Genomic DNA, 19,877 nt, shown 5'->3' with positions numbered 1-19,877 from the left:
CCCACGGGGCGTTTCAACATATTGTCTCCACTAGAAATGCAGCCGCTTCGGTGGAATATTGAACCGGCGGCCTAGAGCACCTTAGCCACAGGGGTGTGTACAGAAAGTTGCAGTTTTCAGCACCAAGATTCATGATAGTCACTCAACACGATTTGCAGCATTTATGCACTTTCGTGTTCAGATTAAAAACAAATCAATGTAGTGGGAATAATCAGCTTTTTGCATATTGCAGAGGGGACTTTTTTCATTGCAAAGTTGTAGAGTATCCAAGCTAAGAAAAAATGCGCACACTCTGCCAGAAATGCCACTTATATAACTCATGTTTCCATGCCCATTTTGTATATAACTCTCCAAATTCGAACTACAGTCGATTGAGCGTACTGTATAAAACGTCGCGCGTGAACCCCCGCGTACTGAACACGTCCAACGTCAGCAGCCGCAGTCGTTTCCTGCGTTACCATTTGCCGCCGAAATGTAAGGTTCCTCCGACGCTGCAAAACCATAGCGAAGGCTGCAAGTGATAGGCGGGGATAAGTGACTGGTTGGGTTTCGCGCCATCGTGCGTGCTAAGAACGACCGGAGACGTTCCGGCCTGCAAAGGTTGCTTCACTGCACAAAGTGTCGTACTGAGGAAAAGCCAGCTTCTTGAAACAACACATAGCGGGGTTGTAGTAAACAAAAGGAAACTTCAATGCGAACATTGCGCCAAAAAAGCTCGTCGGAATGGTTCGTAAATCTTGCCCTCCCAATGCGCGGCCTGCCCTCATGGGGTATTGGCTAAAATATGAACGGGAACCAAAAGTAAGCTCAGCGCGAGCATTTAAACGCAAAATCACGCGTCGGTGTCAATTAATGGTCACTGAGACGTGATGCTCTGTGGCTACATGTGTGTGGGTCTCAATGCCTGGGATGCCAACTCCAGCTGCCACTGGACGCCACTGGATGCCAACTCCAGCTGCCCAGTGAAAGTCGAGAAGCGATTTTTTACATTGATTTTTTTTCGGCGTCATAAAATATCCTCCGTGCTAGAAACTTGAACGAGCATTTGAATATTGTACATTTGGTACCTCTTCTAGCTCCGTCTGAACAGGTCATAGCCATACAGGAAAGAAATTACTATCAAGTTTTTGCATTGGTACACGCCCAGTGTCTACGCATGACTTTCTCTGCACACATAGTGTGTGAGGTGATAGTTGATGTATACATATTTAGACTGAGAAAACGTACAGAAGAAATTGGTGGTCAGCGTATGTCTCTGATTTAATTTAATTTGAGCCGACGCCCGTTCAGCCACGGCGGCTAGATGGCAAGGGCGGCATTGCTTATACGGCCGATATATGCCGGAGTATGCTTGGAGCGAACGCACCGTTTCAATGAGCAAAATTGTTCCCTGTGTCCACAGAAGCTATGGCAGATGGAAGTAGGCACTGGCAAAGAGGCAGAGAGAGGGATACAGGGAGAAGAGAGAGAGAGAGAATTGAAGGAGTGGAGTGAGTGAAAGGCAGGCCGAGAAGCTCAGATATTTTCTGTTGAGTTGGTGATTACTACACGATATCACACCGCCTGGCCCTAAATCTTATGCCCACTTTTTAATCCTCGCCATAATATTTGACAATACGTTTTAGTATGGCGTTCGCAGACCTTGATCGAATGCCCTCCTATCCTGCGAGCAGTGGGTAGACCATCGGACCAGCGCGGAGCTTGGAATCTAGCGTGAACTGGTGGCGAGAGCCCATACCGCCAGCCTAGCCCATGACATCCCGGACTATACGGACTATAGGGTCGCCCCCCACCTGGCGGGTGCCCTGACATCTGCGCCTAAGCTCGATCAATAAATGTTTAATAATCATCATCACCGTCGTCGTCGCAGGGTGGTGTTTTGTCACTTCTGTGTTGTTAACCTTGCCCACTCCCTTCAACAGGGCGACCTTCGAGATATGGCTCTGCAAGAAGACTTTTTCTCATCTACACGATTGTTTCTGAGCGCGTCAAACGTGCTGCACGATCTCATTCCACGATGCAGTCTTCAGGCACTGCTGGCTGCGCCCGAGAGGGGATAAGGTATCTCGACAAACAATTCAAGGTCAGCGCAGACTGCGGACCCGAACAGTGACGTGTTTTTGCGTCCTTTGAACACGCGCCAGGGACGGCTATCGCTTGTTTGCGCTATTGTCGAACGAAGGGTCCACGGTCACTTCCCAGCAACGCCACACGCCACCGCGCGCCCTGTGTCGTCTCTCTCGACCGACCGTGTGCAGCGCACCCTGTTGCTTGACACACTGTATACCTGGAATCACTCGAGCGCTCTCCCCACAACGATAAACAACATTGCGATGCCCTAAAGAAAAGCAAAAACCAACGGGAATACTCCATGACATCCCAATTTTTCTTCAATGTAATTATGTGACTCAGTCAGCGAAAAATGCCCCGTGCCCGAAACGTCGCCATTAAATTCTCGTCGGCTGCGACGCGTTACCTTGCGCGTGCCTCAAAAATAAAAGCATACCAAGAAAATGAGCGCGCGCTGCTAGGCAACGCCTGGGCAAGCGCAGAGCCAAGGGAAATGCGTAAAGGGCGATGGGGGCCGCTGTCCTTGCGCCGAGCTTCGCACTGCCACTGCTTATCATCTTCTCAGTTAGCGTCGCTGCAGCCACTAGCGAGCCAGGGCGCACTGCAGAACGCCCCGTGACTTTCAAGTGGACGCTCATCGGCGTTCAAATGGACAATAATGCTTTTGCATTCATACGCCATATAATGTGGTTAGACCTTTTCGGAGATATTTACTCGTAATTCCAGAGTGATGCCTTGTTTAGCTTTTTTCTTCCATTCTTTGTTCACTTGTTATCTTTTTTTTTCTACTTTCATGCTCTTCCTACCCCTTTTTTTTTTTGCAGGATCCCCCCCCACTGACAGTAAGTAATATGTACGGTGCAACCTAACTAGGTAGTTCCCCTGCTTTGATGAAAGCCCTCCCCGCACCAACTCCTGCAAGGACGCCGAAAGAGAACACTGATGCGTTGCGGGTAACGTACGCTACAGTTGTGATGAGAGCTCACTGAGAGCCTATAAGTGTTCCTCAAACGTAGTCGCCGCAGTGACTCATGCTTGCCTCTATTACAAATGACCGCGCAAAATAAGCAGGCCTGTTCCTCCAGAATGGACTTTTTAAAACTTGGAATTTATGCACGAAACACAGAAGTGCAGAACTCGCGCTGGCGAAAACCAGGCGTGCACGTTAGTGTACGGCACGGCAGTAGAAGGGTGTAACTAGGGGGTCTCATCAATTAAAGCAGCGCAATTAATTAATATCCCAGAACTGCAGGTTCAAGGATGTGTACAACGCGTGTACTCGGTGCGAGAATTGGAGGCTTTTCTTTTTTTAACTGCAAATACAAAGGTAAGGACCAGTGAAACGAACCGGGACGTTCTCTATTTAGTGGTTAGAACTTATAGGATGGTTTTCACATAGACGCAGGATTACGCTTACGCGGCGGCTATCAAAGAAATTGCCTAGGGTTAATTGGTGAGCGCCACGTACACACGCGTAATGGTGGAGAACCTTAGATGCTGCAAAAGTTCACCTGTTAGTATATATCGCCCAGAACTTCGGGTGTGCCGAAAGCGCTGCACGCAGTGGCAAAGGTTGATTTCGCCACTATACACGTCACCGGACTTCGACTAGAGTGCGTTAACCGACACCGGACGTGTCCATGTACGGCGCACTCTGGGTGCTGCCCGACGGGATGTCACGTCCAACTCCCGTACTCGACAAGATTGACTCATGCTCCCCAATAGCGGACAAAAAGCGCTCACAGCTTGACAACTTCGTCAGCGCGATGCTCCGCGCTCGGCAAGTTGTTACTATAAGCATTAGGCGCCCAGAAAAACATGGCTTTTTTTTGTGCCCAATTAGCCGTCAGAAATAGCTGTCCTTAGAGTTACGCCTAATGACTTTCACCTCTCTGCAGAACTTCCACTCGAAAAGAATCCCGTGGTTCAACTTCACCGCAATGCACTTTAGTGACCGATCCATGCCGCGGACAAAGCAAAGCCGGCGATTGATAGCAATGCGCATACCGTTTTACTGAAAGATTTAATCTGAACTGTGGCATTGCGCAGTGCGAAGAGCGAACTTTGCACAGCGCAGAGCGAACTTAGAGTCACACCGTACGCTCTTCGTCGTCATTTGCCGACATTTCATTGCTGGCTGCATGGATTGTGCGTTGTTTTGGAGCTGCCACACTGGATTACCTTGGAGCGTACCAGGTACTATACGCAAAGCAAGCTTCGGCGTTGAATAATAAAGAAGCGAGAGAATCTCGCGACGCAGTCAAGAACTTTTTATGATTAATTCTGACAAAAGTCGGAGGCCCCGAAAAGGTGGTCAAGTGCTCACAGAAGCCCACGTGACACTGTGCCACGTCCACGAGACCCGCACCGCATGCAGTGCCCGCCCGACCGGCGGGTGGGTGAGAGCGAGCACCTGTAGGTAAACAAGGAGGGCCACGCTTACCACTTCGGTGTGTCCTTCCCGGCAGGCGTTCTGGAAGCGCACCTGACGCTCCTCCAACGGCCTGTCCCGGTAGCCCGTGTACCGAATCTGCGCATTGTTAAAGGGGTACACGTGTACACCGCGTGACCAGCTCTCGCTATGTGAGGGGCGCACGTGATCCCCTGATCGAGCACAGCGAGTCGACGAATTAGGGCAGAATTGTGGGCAGTTTCTCGCGTATTTTCCCTCACGTAGTTTCCCCTGCCTTTCTGTGTTCACATGACCGCAGGAGTGCGGGCACGCAGTGTCAGTAGATGTAGTGTCACAGCCGCAGAGCAGGGAGGACAAGCTGAAACTACCACAGTTGACCGACAGAAAGCGCATAAGCAACAAAATGGCGGCTCCCATGAACCATCGCGGTGTAAACAAATGTCCACGTGATGTGAACTGACCAATGACCACTGCGGCGGCAGGGAACAATAGGAGAAAAGAGTGCCGATACTCTGTAACCTTATCTAGTAACACTACGGGCACGTATACAGCGCGAGGAACACGCGGTTAATGTTTGGAAACAAATAAGATGAAAGGTACGGTTTCAAGTATCTGGGAGTATCTGGAAATGCTCTTGGAGCCCAGAACCGCAAAAAAAGTGCTCAGGTCAATAGCAATATAAGGGCTTTTTTTCCCTGGACGAGTTTTTCACAAGTTCATGGTGTGTAGGGGGTGGCACGCATATATTGAAGGCCCACAATCTCCTACGTCATCTTGTCAGCTCGGAACGTTTAAAAGAACCATTGTTGTTCATTAAGTTTTCCCTTAGCAGGAATAAACAAAATTTTGTAGAAAACACGGTAAACATCGGAAAGCTGCTCTCAGGTCAAGTTCTTTTTTTCCACCTTCCGTGCTCCAGTGCAGGTGAGAGTGTGGCGCGAGCATAATCGTTTCAAATCATGGATACGGCTGATGCACGAATTTCGGCTTTTCAAACAACCCTGCGTACACTTTAACGTGTTCAGCTTGTATATTTAAGCAGAATAATGCACACAGGGGGTTCAAAAGAGGAGCTGCATAACTACCGACTGTGACGTGCACAATTCTCAACAGTTCAATATCCGCTCAACAGTGCATCCTGATACACATATTTGTGGATGAAGGTACACGACTGTAGACCCGATGAAGTCATCTTTAGGTTTCTTTTTTTTTTTTCAATCCATGAAACGCTTAAACCAGGAGTACGTACGGCATCGCATTTCGTAGTGGGTGCTAATTAGACGGGCAGATTTGAGTACTAACACACAAAAACCGCTTACAACCAGATCTCCTCGTTCTTACATTGGCCCCACACCCAAAAATCATCCTGAAGAAAGTTATATGTGTACACAGGCACCTATATTGTTATTAGATTTGGCTGGACTCAATCTCGCCTAGAGGGCAACATGGGCTAAGCCAACAAAGTCATTATTTTACATTGATTGAAAAAGGAAAAAAAAAAGACGATAAAAGCTGGTTAGTATACGAGACACACGATCCTCAAATAGAGCACAATTAAAAAAAAATCACATTGGGTGCGTACGCCTAAAACAGCGACGCCATGACGATGTATATTTCGTACATCGCTTTTGAATGGTTTTCAACAATCTCCTGCACGTAAAATCGCATCTGGCAACTGCACTTCAGGGGGGGGTATCATGCAAAGATAAATGATTCAAAGTCCTTTCCTCGATGGTGTTAGTAAGAATCGAGGAAATGGCCTTGACCAAAACAACACCATGGCGACACAAGCAGTCCGTCGTACGAAACTAGCCGTCTGTTAAATCTTCTGCTTCAAACCTTCACACGTACTGTAATATAACCGCGGCTTTGTTTTTATTGAAGTTTTTCTTTTTTTCGGATCACAACCAATTCCCGTGATATAGGGCACCTTTGAATCGACACTTCATACATACGCACAGTAAGGCAATAAATATCACAAACATCTTTTTTTCTTCATTTAGATATTATGTGGCGCAGACACGTCGATTACAATTCGCTAAAGGAGTATGTGCAACCTCACAAACCCGCATGAAGCGCAAAACACGTAACATGCTGCGTGCACATCAAAATATCCATGGCTGCGAGGGTGCACAAGTGGTTTAGTACGCGATGAAACGACGACGTGAGATGCAAATCAGACACTGCGTAAGATAGCCGCTACATGAAAAGCGTAGTCCCCCGCGCACGTGGCGTCACACGAAACGGCCCAACGTGAATGGAGACGGGGAAAGCGAAGGTTTCGAGACAGGCGTATGAAAGGCGCGCCACAGGCCGTCGTAAACGGCGCGTGCGGGAAGGGGTGGTGTCGTACCTCGCACTCTCGGCTCAGGCGCCGGAAGAGCTCGTCGGACTCGAACTTGGCCTTCTGGTCGGGCACTACCCGCGGCATCTTGAAGACGAACCGCGGGAGCTGGTCGAAGATGCTGGGCGTCTCGAAGGGCAGCATGTTGGGCTGCAGAAGGCACCGGCCTCCAGCCACGATCGCCACTGCGCTGTACGGGGTCCGGCCGCCCGCTCCTACGCTTCCGAGAGAGAACGATACTCCGCGCGGCCGCTCACCAGCAGCTCGAGTGGCGTGCGGACGGCCGCCACGGCATCGCGGCGGGAGCGCCCCGAGAAGGCGGGGCCAGCGCGCCTGGCCCCCGCGGACGCGGCCGCCAATGGCGCTCGCCACCGGCCGCCATTGGCTCGCCGCTGCGGTGCCACCGCGGCCGCCGCCGCCGGAGGGCTACCCGCCGGGGCTACCCGCCGCGCCGTGTTCTTGGCGGAAGCTGGGCGCTTTTCTTCATCCGCGCTTCCCGCATCGGCCGCCGCATCGGCCCCTTGATGCTTTCTTTTTTTTTTTTTTTTTCTGCTTCCCCTCCCTGCTGCCATTTGCGAGGCTCACACTCATGGCTTCGAATGGATCCCATCTGGGGTGCGCTGGGAAAATCGCCCTTCTCCCGAACAAATACCACGTCTCCTTCGTTTTTTTTATTTGTTCCCGTTCTGTCGGCCGTGGCATTGCACGCTTAGAGAAACTTATAAGCGAGCATGACTTATCCATGGCTCAAAAAGTGCGCTAGTTAGCACCCGATTGAAGCTGGAACTCGTACGACGAACCAGGCAAAAAGTACGAGCAACATTAGATCATAACATTTGACATACTTTACAGGGCTGGGGTGGAGCTATGTGGGTTGGCCAACACACAGATGCTGCATCTTTGTGTGCCACTACGAACATGTTAAAACTAGTAGTCATTGAAAATCTTTATTAATAAATAAAGCGGGTCAATTCACTTTCATGCATCAAAACAAACATTTTAAAATTTCGAGTGGTTAGAAGTGTAACAACTACATAAATCTCTATATTTCGCAAATGGTCTTCTATTGGCGAAGAACAGGCCGCGAGAAAAATTGTAGTAAAAATACAAAGCCATTTGAAGCAAAAATAGTGAAGTCATTTCAAGTCGTTGGAGGCGCCAGATGAGGAAAAAAATTTCTTTTAAAGGTATTAAAGTGATTGCACTGCATAGCTTAAAACGGTGTCAGATTTCAAACAGAATAATACTCAGAGGAAGAAAATCAGTGTCGCAAAACGAACAGTTGTTTATCACTATAATATATCATTTATTTATTTTATTTATTTTTATATTTCACCACGCTCGTGTAGACTTCAGTAACGCCACGGTAGCTATAGCGTAAGAAACGTTTACACAGCCGTTGATAGAAACAGCTATGAGAAACGGATGCACAGCCTTCAAAAAGCACATACCTAAATATCACAAACGTACAACCAGCAGTACAGAAATGGAAGACGCTGACAAGGACCTTCGCTTTTCCCCCTCTAGTTCATCAAATTTAGAAGCCGCGAAATATTTAGAAACTACAGATTTGGTTGAATGCGTGATTATTCAACTCGAGAATAAAAAGTCTGTAACATACATCCTTTATAGTATTCGCACGAGGTCTTCGCGTTCGCAGAACTCTTGCTAATGCAATACTTAACTATTATCGAACAAACACTATTATCTGCAATGCCCATTGCGGCATACTGCATGGCAGATAATTCCACGTACTGGGCCCTCTGATGTCGATACCAAAAAGTGTGACCTCTTAAAGTTGGCTACGGCGTTGAGCAGCGTTGTCTGGCAGAAAGTAGCCGTAACACAGGGAAGGAAGGGGGAGAAATGGGGAGAGGGAGGGGGTCTAGTTATTACTATTTTTGTTTTGCGTGGTGGTCACGTGTTAGAACGAGCTAATCGAAAGTTCCTGTACACCTTCTTACCCCCATGCGTGATCATGATTCTAGGTGCTGCAGTTATGTGAGGCCGCCAAGCGCCATTACCCTCCCTCACTCCCTCTCTCCAAGAAAAACAAAAAAGAGAAAAAGACTAGGCGCTGTAAATTAGCGCCCCGTATATGCAGCTTTTTGCAAAGCAGATGTGACTTGCCAGAAAGCAAACCTCGACGAAGACAGTATGCTCGAGTCAGATGGAAGACCGAACTAGCGAGAATAGTGAAGGCCGAGAGGGAAGAAAGGCCGAGAGAGTGGTGACGAGATGAACAATGAGAGAGAGTGCGTAAAGAACGGACCGCTAGGCACTTAAAGCATACCTTGAAATTGAACAGAGCGCGTGAAACCTCTAACGCCGGCCAATTACTGACACAAGGGGTCATCTATCAGTCAACATCGTCCGCACGCAGGCAGTTTACCCTCATCCATACCAGTGGCAACCTGCGCATCGGAGATGTAACGAAAACAATAAAGCCAATTCCCAAGTATATTCGCAGCAACAACAAGATAAGCTGATTGGTTTCAATAACATACCGTTATGGAAAAAAAAATCATCATCCTCTGATCAGGTGTAGTCGGTGGAATGCATACTTACAAGTGACTGAAAAATCTTGCCCTGCTTAGCTGCACACCGACCCTACTCCCGGTAAGCGCGCATAGACGTGCGTAGGGAATCGATATCTGCAAAAGCGGACGCACGCACACACGGCCAGTCTCAGGATTCGGCCCGGTTTCCGTTGCCACTCATTTTCTCCCATTCAATTGGGGAAGGGGGCGGGGGACAATGAACTATCCTCTTGAAGAAATCGATAGCTATAAATTTTACACTTAACATAAGAACCGGGAGAAAAGCTGTGATGTTAAATTCTTCCTCGCATGACTTTATTGTTATTTTTTTATTTTAAGTTCAGGTGTTTTCTCTGAGCGTCAAGCGCATTCTACAGCGAAAGCAACTCCGTAAGAAGCCGGTGGTTCATTTCACATGCTACGAAGAGCGTAACGCCACTGCTTGGAACAAACTTCGGCGGCTTTTGAAAGTATATGACCGAACCATGTGGGCATTGACTATGTGGGCAAAGGAGAGGGGGTCATTTGGGTGGGCCTTACGAAATGGGCCGCCAGAGAAAACTCTTTTCGTCTTCCGTAAAACTACGGTGAAGTTAGACTTATTGGGCCGCGGCTCCAGCATATACGGCTGACGCAGCGAGCGACAAGTTAGGCTTAAGCTGTGCCTCCTACACTGAAGTACGTGAACTCAAGCAGAATGCATCATGTGTTTTCCGCTGCCGCCCGGCTGGCGCATCAAACAGCGACAACTGTACTCATCCCATTGTCTAGGACGGACGCAGCTAGGATCCTCCGCATTCTTGTGCGGGAAACAGCTATCTCCCAATGGTCTCCAGAAGATTTCACATGCGCACGCATTGGTGCCTTTGACCCGCACCTGCAACGTCCCCTTCCACTAGGCCTCCCACGGTCTGACGCAACTCTTCTTTGCCGCCTCTGGCTGGGGGTGGCATTCACAAATGCTTACTCGTACTTAATAGGAATGGCAGCAAGGGCGGAGTGCGAAACGTGCGGCACATCGGAGACGATACGCCACGTTTTATGCGAGTGCCCACGCTACTCGGCTGAAAGAAAAAAGCTGTCGTCAGCGCTGAGGAACCTGGACTCTCGGCGGCCATTTTCGGAGGGAAAGATTCTGTGCCACTGGCCTTCTCAGTCAGCCGCTCAGAAGGCGACTAAGGAACTATTACGTTTTCTACGGGCGACGAACTTGAACAAGACTGAGATCCTCCAGTGTCAATCACTGTCAGTGCCTCAGTGCTGGGCATACGTGTCTGGTCCAACTTTTCCTCTTTTTTCCTCTCTCTTTTTTGCCCATTTCCCCTTTCCCACGTGCAGGATAGCAAACTAGGCTCTAGCCAGGTTAACTTTCCTACCTTTCTTCTACATTCTTCCTTCCTTCCTTCCTTCCTTCCTTGCCATAGCCACAAAGCTTAATAAAAAGTATTTTTTTTTATTCAGTCAGGAATGACGTACGGCGCACGACATTGGACGTGCTCAACAAAGCATAACACGCATATAAGTGGAGATGCTAATACGAAAAAAAAAGTTCATCTTGCTGGTAAAACCGCAAACAAATGCGGACATTTATAAATTCATTTCTTCACAGACACATTGGATGAGGCAGCAGTTAACGGGCTCAACTGGTCTTTCAGACATGGAAAATGTTTTCAATAACTTTTTTTTCTTCTAGTAACTACAACCTCGAGGTAATACTTGTCAAACTTCTCTGGCGTGTTCCATATCGTTTTAAAATGCCTCAAATCTTCCAACAATAAAAAATGTCTTCAATTATTTTTTCCCCTCGTAACTCCAGCCGTGAGGTAATATTTGCAAAGCTTGTCTGACGTGATACACACTCGTTTTAAATTGCATCAGCTCTTTCACCCATGGAAAATGCTTTCAATGATTTTTTCCCCTGGTAACTCCAGCACTGACGTAACTCTTGCTAAACGTCTCCGACGTGTTCCATATTCATTCTAATGCTTCAGCATTTCTATGTAGACTCAACGGGGAAAACGGTACGTCCGTCTGTAACGCTTGACGTGTCTCACTTTTGCCGCATTAGGAAATGAGGCGTTTGGGCCTTAACATGTCTATCTTGCCGGTTATACTGCCCCTAAAAGACGTCCTTCTTTTCAGTGTATTTGGGCAAAGCAGTCAAGTTACCTTCAAGGGCCCTAAATGGGGCCCTCTTACTTTAATATTAGACTGATTTCATGGCGCCTGCAAAATTTTGTTTCCAAAGTAGCGTTTGTGTATTAAAGCGAAGCCGACTGTAAGAGGTGCTTTTTTATGTTGCGCATTTATCCGAAAATTGCCACTTATATAGCATGGAGTTTCTGTACATGTTTGGTAGAAAATTAAGTTGTGTATAAAGAGGGATAACATGGGCATTGCAGGGGCTGTACGCAATGATAAACGAGCAGCTTCAGTACGTATGCGGTGCAATTAGGCGAGGTGAGAAATACGAGCCCCCAATATGCAGTCATTAGAGAGTTTTAGCAGTCCGTCTGTTCCGTCGTTTACGTCGTTACCGTGTTGACCGGGACCCGTCTGGGCACTTGCGCTTTCGTCGCGGTAGGGTGGATGCCCGTGCATTCGTCGCGGCGGGGTGCGCCTCCTCGCCCTTCGCGCGCGCGCAGGCGCAGTCGGGTCCCGGTCAACATGGTAGCTACGTAAATGACGGAACAGACGGACTGCTAAAACACCCACCCATTAATACGGCAATATGTAATGTCATAGTGAAGATTACTTGATGCTGATATACGGAAGAATGCCGGGACCTTTAAAAGTCTCCCGATACCGTCAGCAGTCTTCATCAATACGAAGTTAATGTTATTATCGAATTAGAGGAAACTGTCCAGTTCCCCTCCTTGAGAAAGTACATTGACGGTTGGGAAAAATAACATGAGAATTAGCACGTAAAAGGCGCAGAACAACAGTACTTTCCTTCGATTCTGTGCTAAAAATCATAAATTTGGTTTTCGAAGGATTAATTGTCACGTGATTAGTTTGGTTATAGAAGGATTAATAGTGAAGTAATTATCTTAACATTCCCAATAATATTGTTCTGGCATTGATTCAATGGTTATGTTACTCAGTTGATGGGCCTGTAGATGCTAAAGATGGTGTACGTCAGTACAAAAGGCGATTAGACTAAGTAAAGTTGAAAGGTCGTTAAAATAAACTAAAAATGAGCGAGGTCCGACAGTCCAGCCTTATGGACTCTCATGTAAGTAACTTTTGTGCACCAGATACGCCAATTGTTCGCTCACAATCGCGCAAATAGCTTGTGATTAGCTGTAACCATAGTTCTAATTTTCCAGACGAAGAGCATTCACCACATGAGATATCATGGTGAATAGAACCAAATGCTTAAGCAAAATCAAGAGAAACTGATGTTAGATATTTTCCCTCCTTAATTTACTTTTTGAATATATCTGTGAGCGTGATTGAGACAACGCTATAGAATATCCGCGTTGGAAATCAAACTATCCTCGTGTGAGCAAATGAAATTTATATATTTTCGAATGCACTGCTCAAATTAATTTTCAACCGCCTTTCTGAAAAATGGCAATATTGAAATTGGTCGATGTGGCCTAAGTCCCTCTTAACCCCTTGCTAAAGAAATGGGTAATACTTTGCTGCTTTTGAACTCCAGACGGAAGACCCAAGATAAAGCTGTCGATGAAAGAAAATATCTGACATTATATTCCATGGCTTTTGGTAGAATTGCAGCCCCAGATAGAACTGGTAGAATTGCAGCCACATTTCATCAGGGGCTTTTTGGAGCAGGAAACAAAAATGACAAATGGTTCGGCTCAGCCTACCCCGGAATATTGTGCCGAAGCTGTATACATTCATGATTACAAAATGTTGTCTAATATCCACTGCGGGTATATTCACTCTGTGGGTGCGAAGCACCTTAGTAGGCCTCAGAGTACGCCCACAGGATTTATAGTACCGGTACAGATTTCTTGTGGTCGACCTTACTAGTGCTTGTGCTCTATGCAATTGATATGATCCATCAACTGCTTGGCTGTGGGCGGCTGCGTCTGTAGCACCGCGTGCTGCAGCAACATACGTTCTCGCCGGGTATGAAACGTTGTATGATACATCCCGCAAGTATGTGCTACTCTGTGGGTATGTATCTCTTTGCCAGAATAGAGCAGCAACAGTCGGGTTTGCGTCGGGGCTTCGGCCGCCTAACGTTTCCCTTTGAGGTTTTGCGACGTGAACTGGTACCCGCGACTTGACGTACAAGGAACAATGAACACTTTTTTTCTAACGGGTGCCCGTTGACGATGTTCCACCTTAAAAGCGTGATGGTAGGCGTAGCATATGGCGGCCACACTCAAATTTCACCCCCTCCCTCTGGTCCGCGTCAACATTTGCGCAAGCGAGTTGAAAACTGGAAAATGTGGGATGCTACATTAATGAGGCTTCATGATTAACGATCCAACCCGTTAACGCACAATCAGAAAAAATACAACAGCCATATTCTTAGACGTCATATGCGATTTAACACTGCAATTACACTGCCGTATTTTCCCTTAGATGAAAAATAGGTGGGGTGAGGGTCCTTTGATAGATTAACATTTTGTCCAGAAGACGCCATCTGTATGTGCAATAGTATATATAGTCAAAAGCACGTAGTAAGACAAGAAACAGTTTTAAGTTTGTTACTGTTTAACGTTTTAGTGGCGTAATTAGCGACTTACGAAATTGCGACGCACGAATTTCAGCTTTCCCGGTGTGGTCCTCCGATTCATCAATAAAAATATCGCGGATTTTTCGGAACCTGCTTATGACTATTGTTTACGCGGGAAATGCCTATTGCTTATTTTTATAAAATTGCACCACGCCACTTATCCTTCATAACATTGCTGTCACAAGTCGGGGGACAGTTTTTTCAATGCTCCCGAACTCTTGTTCGCCTATTGCACCTCAGCTCTTCGTCGTCTTTCCAACTGGCGGCAACAACAACTGCATGTATTTGGGGCTAGGCGCCTCCGATGGGCCCTGGAGCAGCACGAGTCCACGACACACACCCGCGTTATCCTATGTTTGTAGGAGCAAGGGATATCGTGGAACATTATCTTCGGGTGTAGGAATTGCGTCGGCAAGACGTATACCAATGGCAACACACATCCTATCCCATAACTTGCACTCTTGTACTCTGCGGTGGATATAAAGAGCCTACGATGTGAGTGTTTATAGCTCTATTACAACTCCCTTTTTGGTGATACAGTTCAGAAACACAATCACGGACGGGTACGCTCTTGATACTAGCACAGAAATTGGTGGATTGCCGAAACAGTGTACTGTAAACGCACCGACCGTAGCACGAATTACACTTACCAAAGTCACAGGCACGACCAACGCAAACACGTATGCACTCTCTATGCTTCATCGACACCTGTTTCTCTATCTTCGGCTTTTACAACACCGCTGATGGTGTCGACCAGACATTCAAATTCTCTCGCTCCACGTCATCAACTACAGCTGAGCTCTACACGTAACAATTACCGCTACATTAGTGGTGAAAATGTGGTATATAAATATACCCACCTATGTAATCTTCACAAGCTCTACACTGGGGTATACGTCAAATTTGTGGAAATCTGTGAATATTTATGAACATTTCGCACTCGGAAAACCGTTCGCTTCAGCGCAGGCACTTCGCACCGGACTTGCCGCGCCAGCCACCCCGCGAAAGCAAGAGCGAAAGTTCCCCTCGCTTTCTTTAGCCGAGCAACCAGCCGACAACGGCAACCGCAGCGCCCCTACTGAGCCGCGCGCCTCCTCCGGCCACAATCGCCGTGGCCTGCAAAAGCTTGAAAGAATGTACGTCGTCTCCTTAGTTGGAATTCTGTTGACAGGATGACATATACTCCAGCAATACTAAAGAGACCATTCGGGAAATACGCGAACTCCGCAAGGAAGTTAAAATATGACTTCAGTTTAACAATTGAAATATCAGAGATCAACATCTACACAGATGACTGTAGATAAAGAAGTCTGCTTATGGCGTTCCAAGATCTCAGAACAAAATAATCGTAACCAAATCATTTGAGATTCCGCAGTATTCAAAAACTTTTGAAGCCGTCGCTATTCTCGAAGCGCTATAAAAACTGAAGATTCGTACCGTCAACGTTAGATGATATCGCATAGTATATTCATATTGCAAGGGGAAAATTCAACCAACTTAAAAATTTCGTTCGACAAATTAAGGATGCATTAAACAAACTCAAGGTCACTCATGGAATGGTTTTACTTACATCAAAGGACACGCCGGTTTTATAAGCAATGAAATAGGCGAGAAAGGCATAAAAAATCTATTCTTTGTGACGTGGTAGATGTCCCTACACAGACTTAGTTCATCAATATTCAACTCTGGAAGCGAGTACAAAATGTGGAAGGATCAATGTATGGAAACAGCCGCTTAAGGTTGCGCATGGGTAAAAAGCGTGAAAACTATACCACCCAACTTCCTCCAAATTATTTCTCAACATATATCAGGTCACGATAAATAAATTTCAGTTTATTGAAAAAAAAAATAAGATTAACGGCAATATTTTCTGCAGAGGTGAGCCGCCAGCCTAAAGCCTGAAACACTGCCCCCTAAACTTTAAAGAATGTCCAATTTTTTCAGGAGCTACCAAGTGGTGTAGTTGCTCTGCTACACCACAATCCCTATTAAACTCGGCTTCACTACTACGCACATATGTATTGCGGAGAAGACGCTTTTAGGCACCACGTAAGCAGTCGGATACCAAAATCTTGGAAGGCCCTTGTTCCTTTTATTAGATACCTCTATAAGACAGTATGTATCCCTATCAAATAAAATATTCCGAGCTCCTTTAAAGTTCTTCAACATTATGCAAAAGTGCTTCGCTCGGAAGACGTTTCCCGGGGCAACTTAACAAGTCGTATACGAAAACACGAAAACTCCAGGGTCTTATATGAATAACTGCCTTTATTAAATACGATAGTATTTCTTGGGCTACTTGAATGCAGAAACTTTGGTCTGTCTGTATGTCTTTCTGTCTGTCTGTGACTTGATTCAGCCGCCCGGCCAAAGTGAAACAGAAGCTGCGCAATAGTCTTATGTACCCACAGCCAAATTAAACGCGTAAGTCCGGTGTCACTGTTCATACTTGTCACTATTGTTGAACAAGAACAAGAGATAACGCAAATATACGGCAGAAAATGAACACATAATTGATATTTTCAGTGCTCCTTTATTAAAAATTCATGGATGTTTGGTTTCGCCATAGCAAATGAAATACTACTCGACTGCAGAAAACCGTCACCTGCTGTTGCCAGCGCTACTATAGCTCCTGGCGGCATTTACGAAATTAAAAGGCAAACCCAATGAAAGGTTCCATTACATAAGTTCGACGTTCCACTTGGCACCCTCGTGGAGCAGGCCAACGTGGTTCTATAAAGGTTGTAGTAGGGGGCCTCGATTCACGCGCGTCTCCGCAGTACGGCAGCGCTGGCATCGAGCCCCCCTCCCCCCCTCCCTCACCCCCCCCCCCCCCCCCTCCTGGAGCAGTGGAACGCGGTAAATTTAAATTGACTTGAGCAAATCTCTAGCATGTAATCTTGGGAGGAACGAGACGGAAGAGGAACAGTATGAGAGGCGGGTGCGACAGAGAAGGGAGGCATTCACTCGGCAGGGACGCCAGTCGACTGTCGTCTTTCGTCGACATTTGCAGCGAAAGGAGCAGATACGCGGCATTTTGTTTTGTTTATGCGCAATATAATGAGCTCTATGTCAAAGTAGAAAGGCCATAGCGCTTTTTAAAGCGAAGCTTTAGTGGTACCACTGATAGCGTCTGTAACGCGAAAATGCCCTGCAAGAAAGCCAACTTTCTCTGACGACGTTGATGAATGATCGCAAGGGAAGTGAAAGAAAAAAACGCTTCAGTGGCCGGCATCGAACCTGGGTCCCCCGCGTTGTGACGCCAGCGTCTATCCGATTGATCCCTTTCGACACGGTCGAAACTCTATCAAAACTCAGACGAGAACCAAATAATCCGTCACGAGAAAGCTTCGCGTTCAACCGTCATCGTCGTTAGACGGAGGGGTTCACGATTTTTTTATTAATGATGTTTCGTATGCGGGGAACATGTGACCTATCAAGTGTTTCAGACGGAGAGATGGGCTTTCTTGACTCCACAACACGGGATTTTCACGTCACCGTCGCTGGACGAGTTTCTTTCCCATTTTTGTTCTTTTATTTGTTGCGTCAGGTTAATCGATATGCGTCATGACGCTGTCTGCATAGAATAAACAGAAAACACATTTATAGGGTCACATTTATGTAACAGAAGAGGGAACTAAACCTTTCGTCCCCAGAACATGGCATGTTGCGAGTGAAATATATGACCAATAAGTAAGTGGGAAACGATGGTAATGTTTGTTATGACTTCATTAAACTGCTTTTGCAGGTGCTACTGCTTGTGCTTATTCAGCGTTACTGAAAGGTCAATACAACGCAAAATAAACTGCAAGAAACAGGAAATGGAAATTGAAGCGGTTCCTTCTCTTTTGCCACTTTTGAAGAATCGCTGCCATTCTTACCAAGTATGATTTTCAGATTTATTCTCCCAACGTGTATTTTAAATTCCATTTTATAACTTCAAACGCTTTACAAAAAGGCTCAAAATGGTTTTTTTTACTATAACCAGTTCCTATAAAACAGATATGCTTTCGGCAAGTGAGACGTATCACGTATGCTGGCAATCTTCACGGCACAATGGCCCTCACTGCAAGCTTGGTGCGTGCCTTTCCTTCGTCGGCAGCAGTGAACAAAGAGCGGGGCGCTCTCTGGCGGCTCCTCCCGCGCGTCCATCAGCGGCTAATTGCACTGTTTGCAGCGAGTGACGTGCCCCGCATTTTTTGCTTCGCCGTATCTTCTTTTCAAGCAGATGATGTGTTGTACACAAATAAGAGTCAGAAGGCATGCAGCTGGAGCTCGTGTATTTGCTAGAACGTGTGCGACAGCCGCAGATAAGGGGAATAAAAGAAGGAGGGCGAAAATGAGCGAAAAAAAAAAAAGGAACGAGAAGAGGCAAAGACGTTGCGGTCGAGGCTTCAGCGTCGAGCCCCGCTTCTTTTGTCACGAGGGAGCCGAGGGCCCGAGGCGTAAGGATCCGACAGCCGCGGTGCATGCCCTACGTGTGCGGGCACCAAGGCTGACCTGTGGTCGGTTCCCAAGGCCGCCGCGCGACCACATCCTCCGTTCTGGGGCTGCCTGGGCCGCTGTCCCTCGCGTAGTAGCCTCAAGCAGGGCTGTGAACGACCCCCGGCCGCTGCGCCATTAGGCGCGCGGCTCCGAACCATCCCTTTGTTTACTATTCTCTGGACATCTTTTCACCACCCACTTTTTCTTTTCTTCGCAAAAGAAAGCTAATGTCAGTTTTTTTGGACAGGCTGTTCACCATAATTGCCCAAGTACGACATCTGCAAAGCAGTTTTGTCCCATTAGGCTGGCGCAAAAACTGTTTAGCTGTTTCTTTTCTACTTTGAACTCGTCCGCCTCTGCGTGCTTTTTAGAACTGTGAAGACGTGGCTAAGAATTCTGTTTTTCATGTATAGGCGCAGTCGAGATTGCGGACCTTCTGGAGTGTTCCGACCTTCTCATGCAACAGTATAAGCGCCGTGCTACAATCTTAAAATGGTAACTCATAAGTTTCCCGTGAAGAACGAGAACACTGGATAAAAGGTTGTATCTTGAGTACAAGGTTCCACTTAAATGAAGGAGCACTCAAATGAAGGACACTACAGCGGTAGGCGAAGTCATTTGCTATAGGTTTAACGACAGAAAATCGACATCAGGTGGTAAACGGAATAAGCGATATGGTGCGCTTAACGTCTTCATGTCCCGCAACCCCGTACTTGCAGATATAAAAACAAACATTAAGCGAATAAAAGCGAATAACCTTGCTGTTACCCATCATCAAGTTCTAGAAGAGTGACCGATAGAAAAGCGCGTTGCGGTTCACATATATTGGGGAGAACGTATTTTTAGCTGGAACATATGTGACAGATTTAAGCGTCTACAGGTACCCGCTTTGTGCGTTAAGCCTGCCTTGCTCACTCAAGGATAGGCCACGCGGAGGCGGGGAGTATTTTCGCTTGTATGTACCCCAATATTACAGGGAAAAAACATCCCAGAGAAAAATTGCTTCAGAAATGGAATTAAAGTTTTGGCACATTTTTTTGGCACATTTCGGTATCATAGGTACCGAAATATAACCGCCATTATCATTCTCGTCGCGGTATTTGTCAACGCCAGATTGGCCAAGAAACATGCGCCTCTTGTTTCGTTCAAAATTGAAGTTCAAATTACGCAGAATTTACGCGCCGAAGATACACCTGGGTTACGAGGCGTGGCGAGGGCTCCGGATTAATTTCGGCCACCTGCGGATCTTTGACGTGTGCCGTAATCTTGACAAACAGCGTTCTTGCTTTTCGCCTCTGTCGGAAAAATGGC

General features: G+C 46.9%; 1 protein-coding gene across 1 annotated transcript in view; it reads right to left on the bottom strand.

Moving 5' to 3' along the window:
* Positions 1 to 7,120, bottom strand: part of LOC144155319 (protein big brother-like) — a 56,184-nt gene extending 49,064 nt beyond the window's left edge. The window contains exons 1-2 of the mRNA XM_077686669.1: positions 6,837 to 7,120; positions 4,514 to 4,600 (exon numbers count right to left, since the gene is read on the bottom strand). Coding sequence (XP_077542795.1) covers positions 4,514 to 4,600; positions 6,837 to 6,971 — 222 coding nt within the window. The 5' untranslated portion in view covers positions 6,972 to 7,120. The remainder of the gene's footprint in view (positions 1 to 4,513; positions 4,601 to 6,836) is intronic.
* Positions 7,121 to 19,877: the final 12,757 nt, after the last annotated feature.

Source organism: Haemaphysalis longicornis, unplaced genomic scaffold, assembly GCF_048455015.1.
Source record: "Haemaphysalis longicornis isolate Haplotype H1 unplaced genomic scaffold, Haemaphysalis longicornis Haplotype H1 scaffold_1, whole genome shotgun sequence".
Classification (NCBI taxonomy): Eukaryota; Metazoa; Arthropoda; class Arachnida; order Ixodida; family Ixodidae; genus Haemaphysalis; species Haemaphysalis longicornis.
This window is presented reverse-complemented; position numbering and strand designations above follow the sequence as displayed.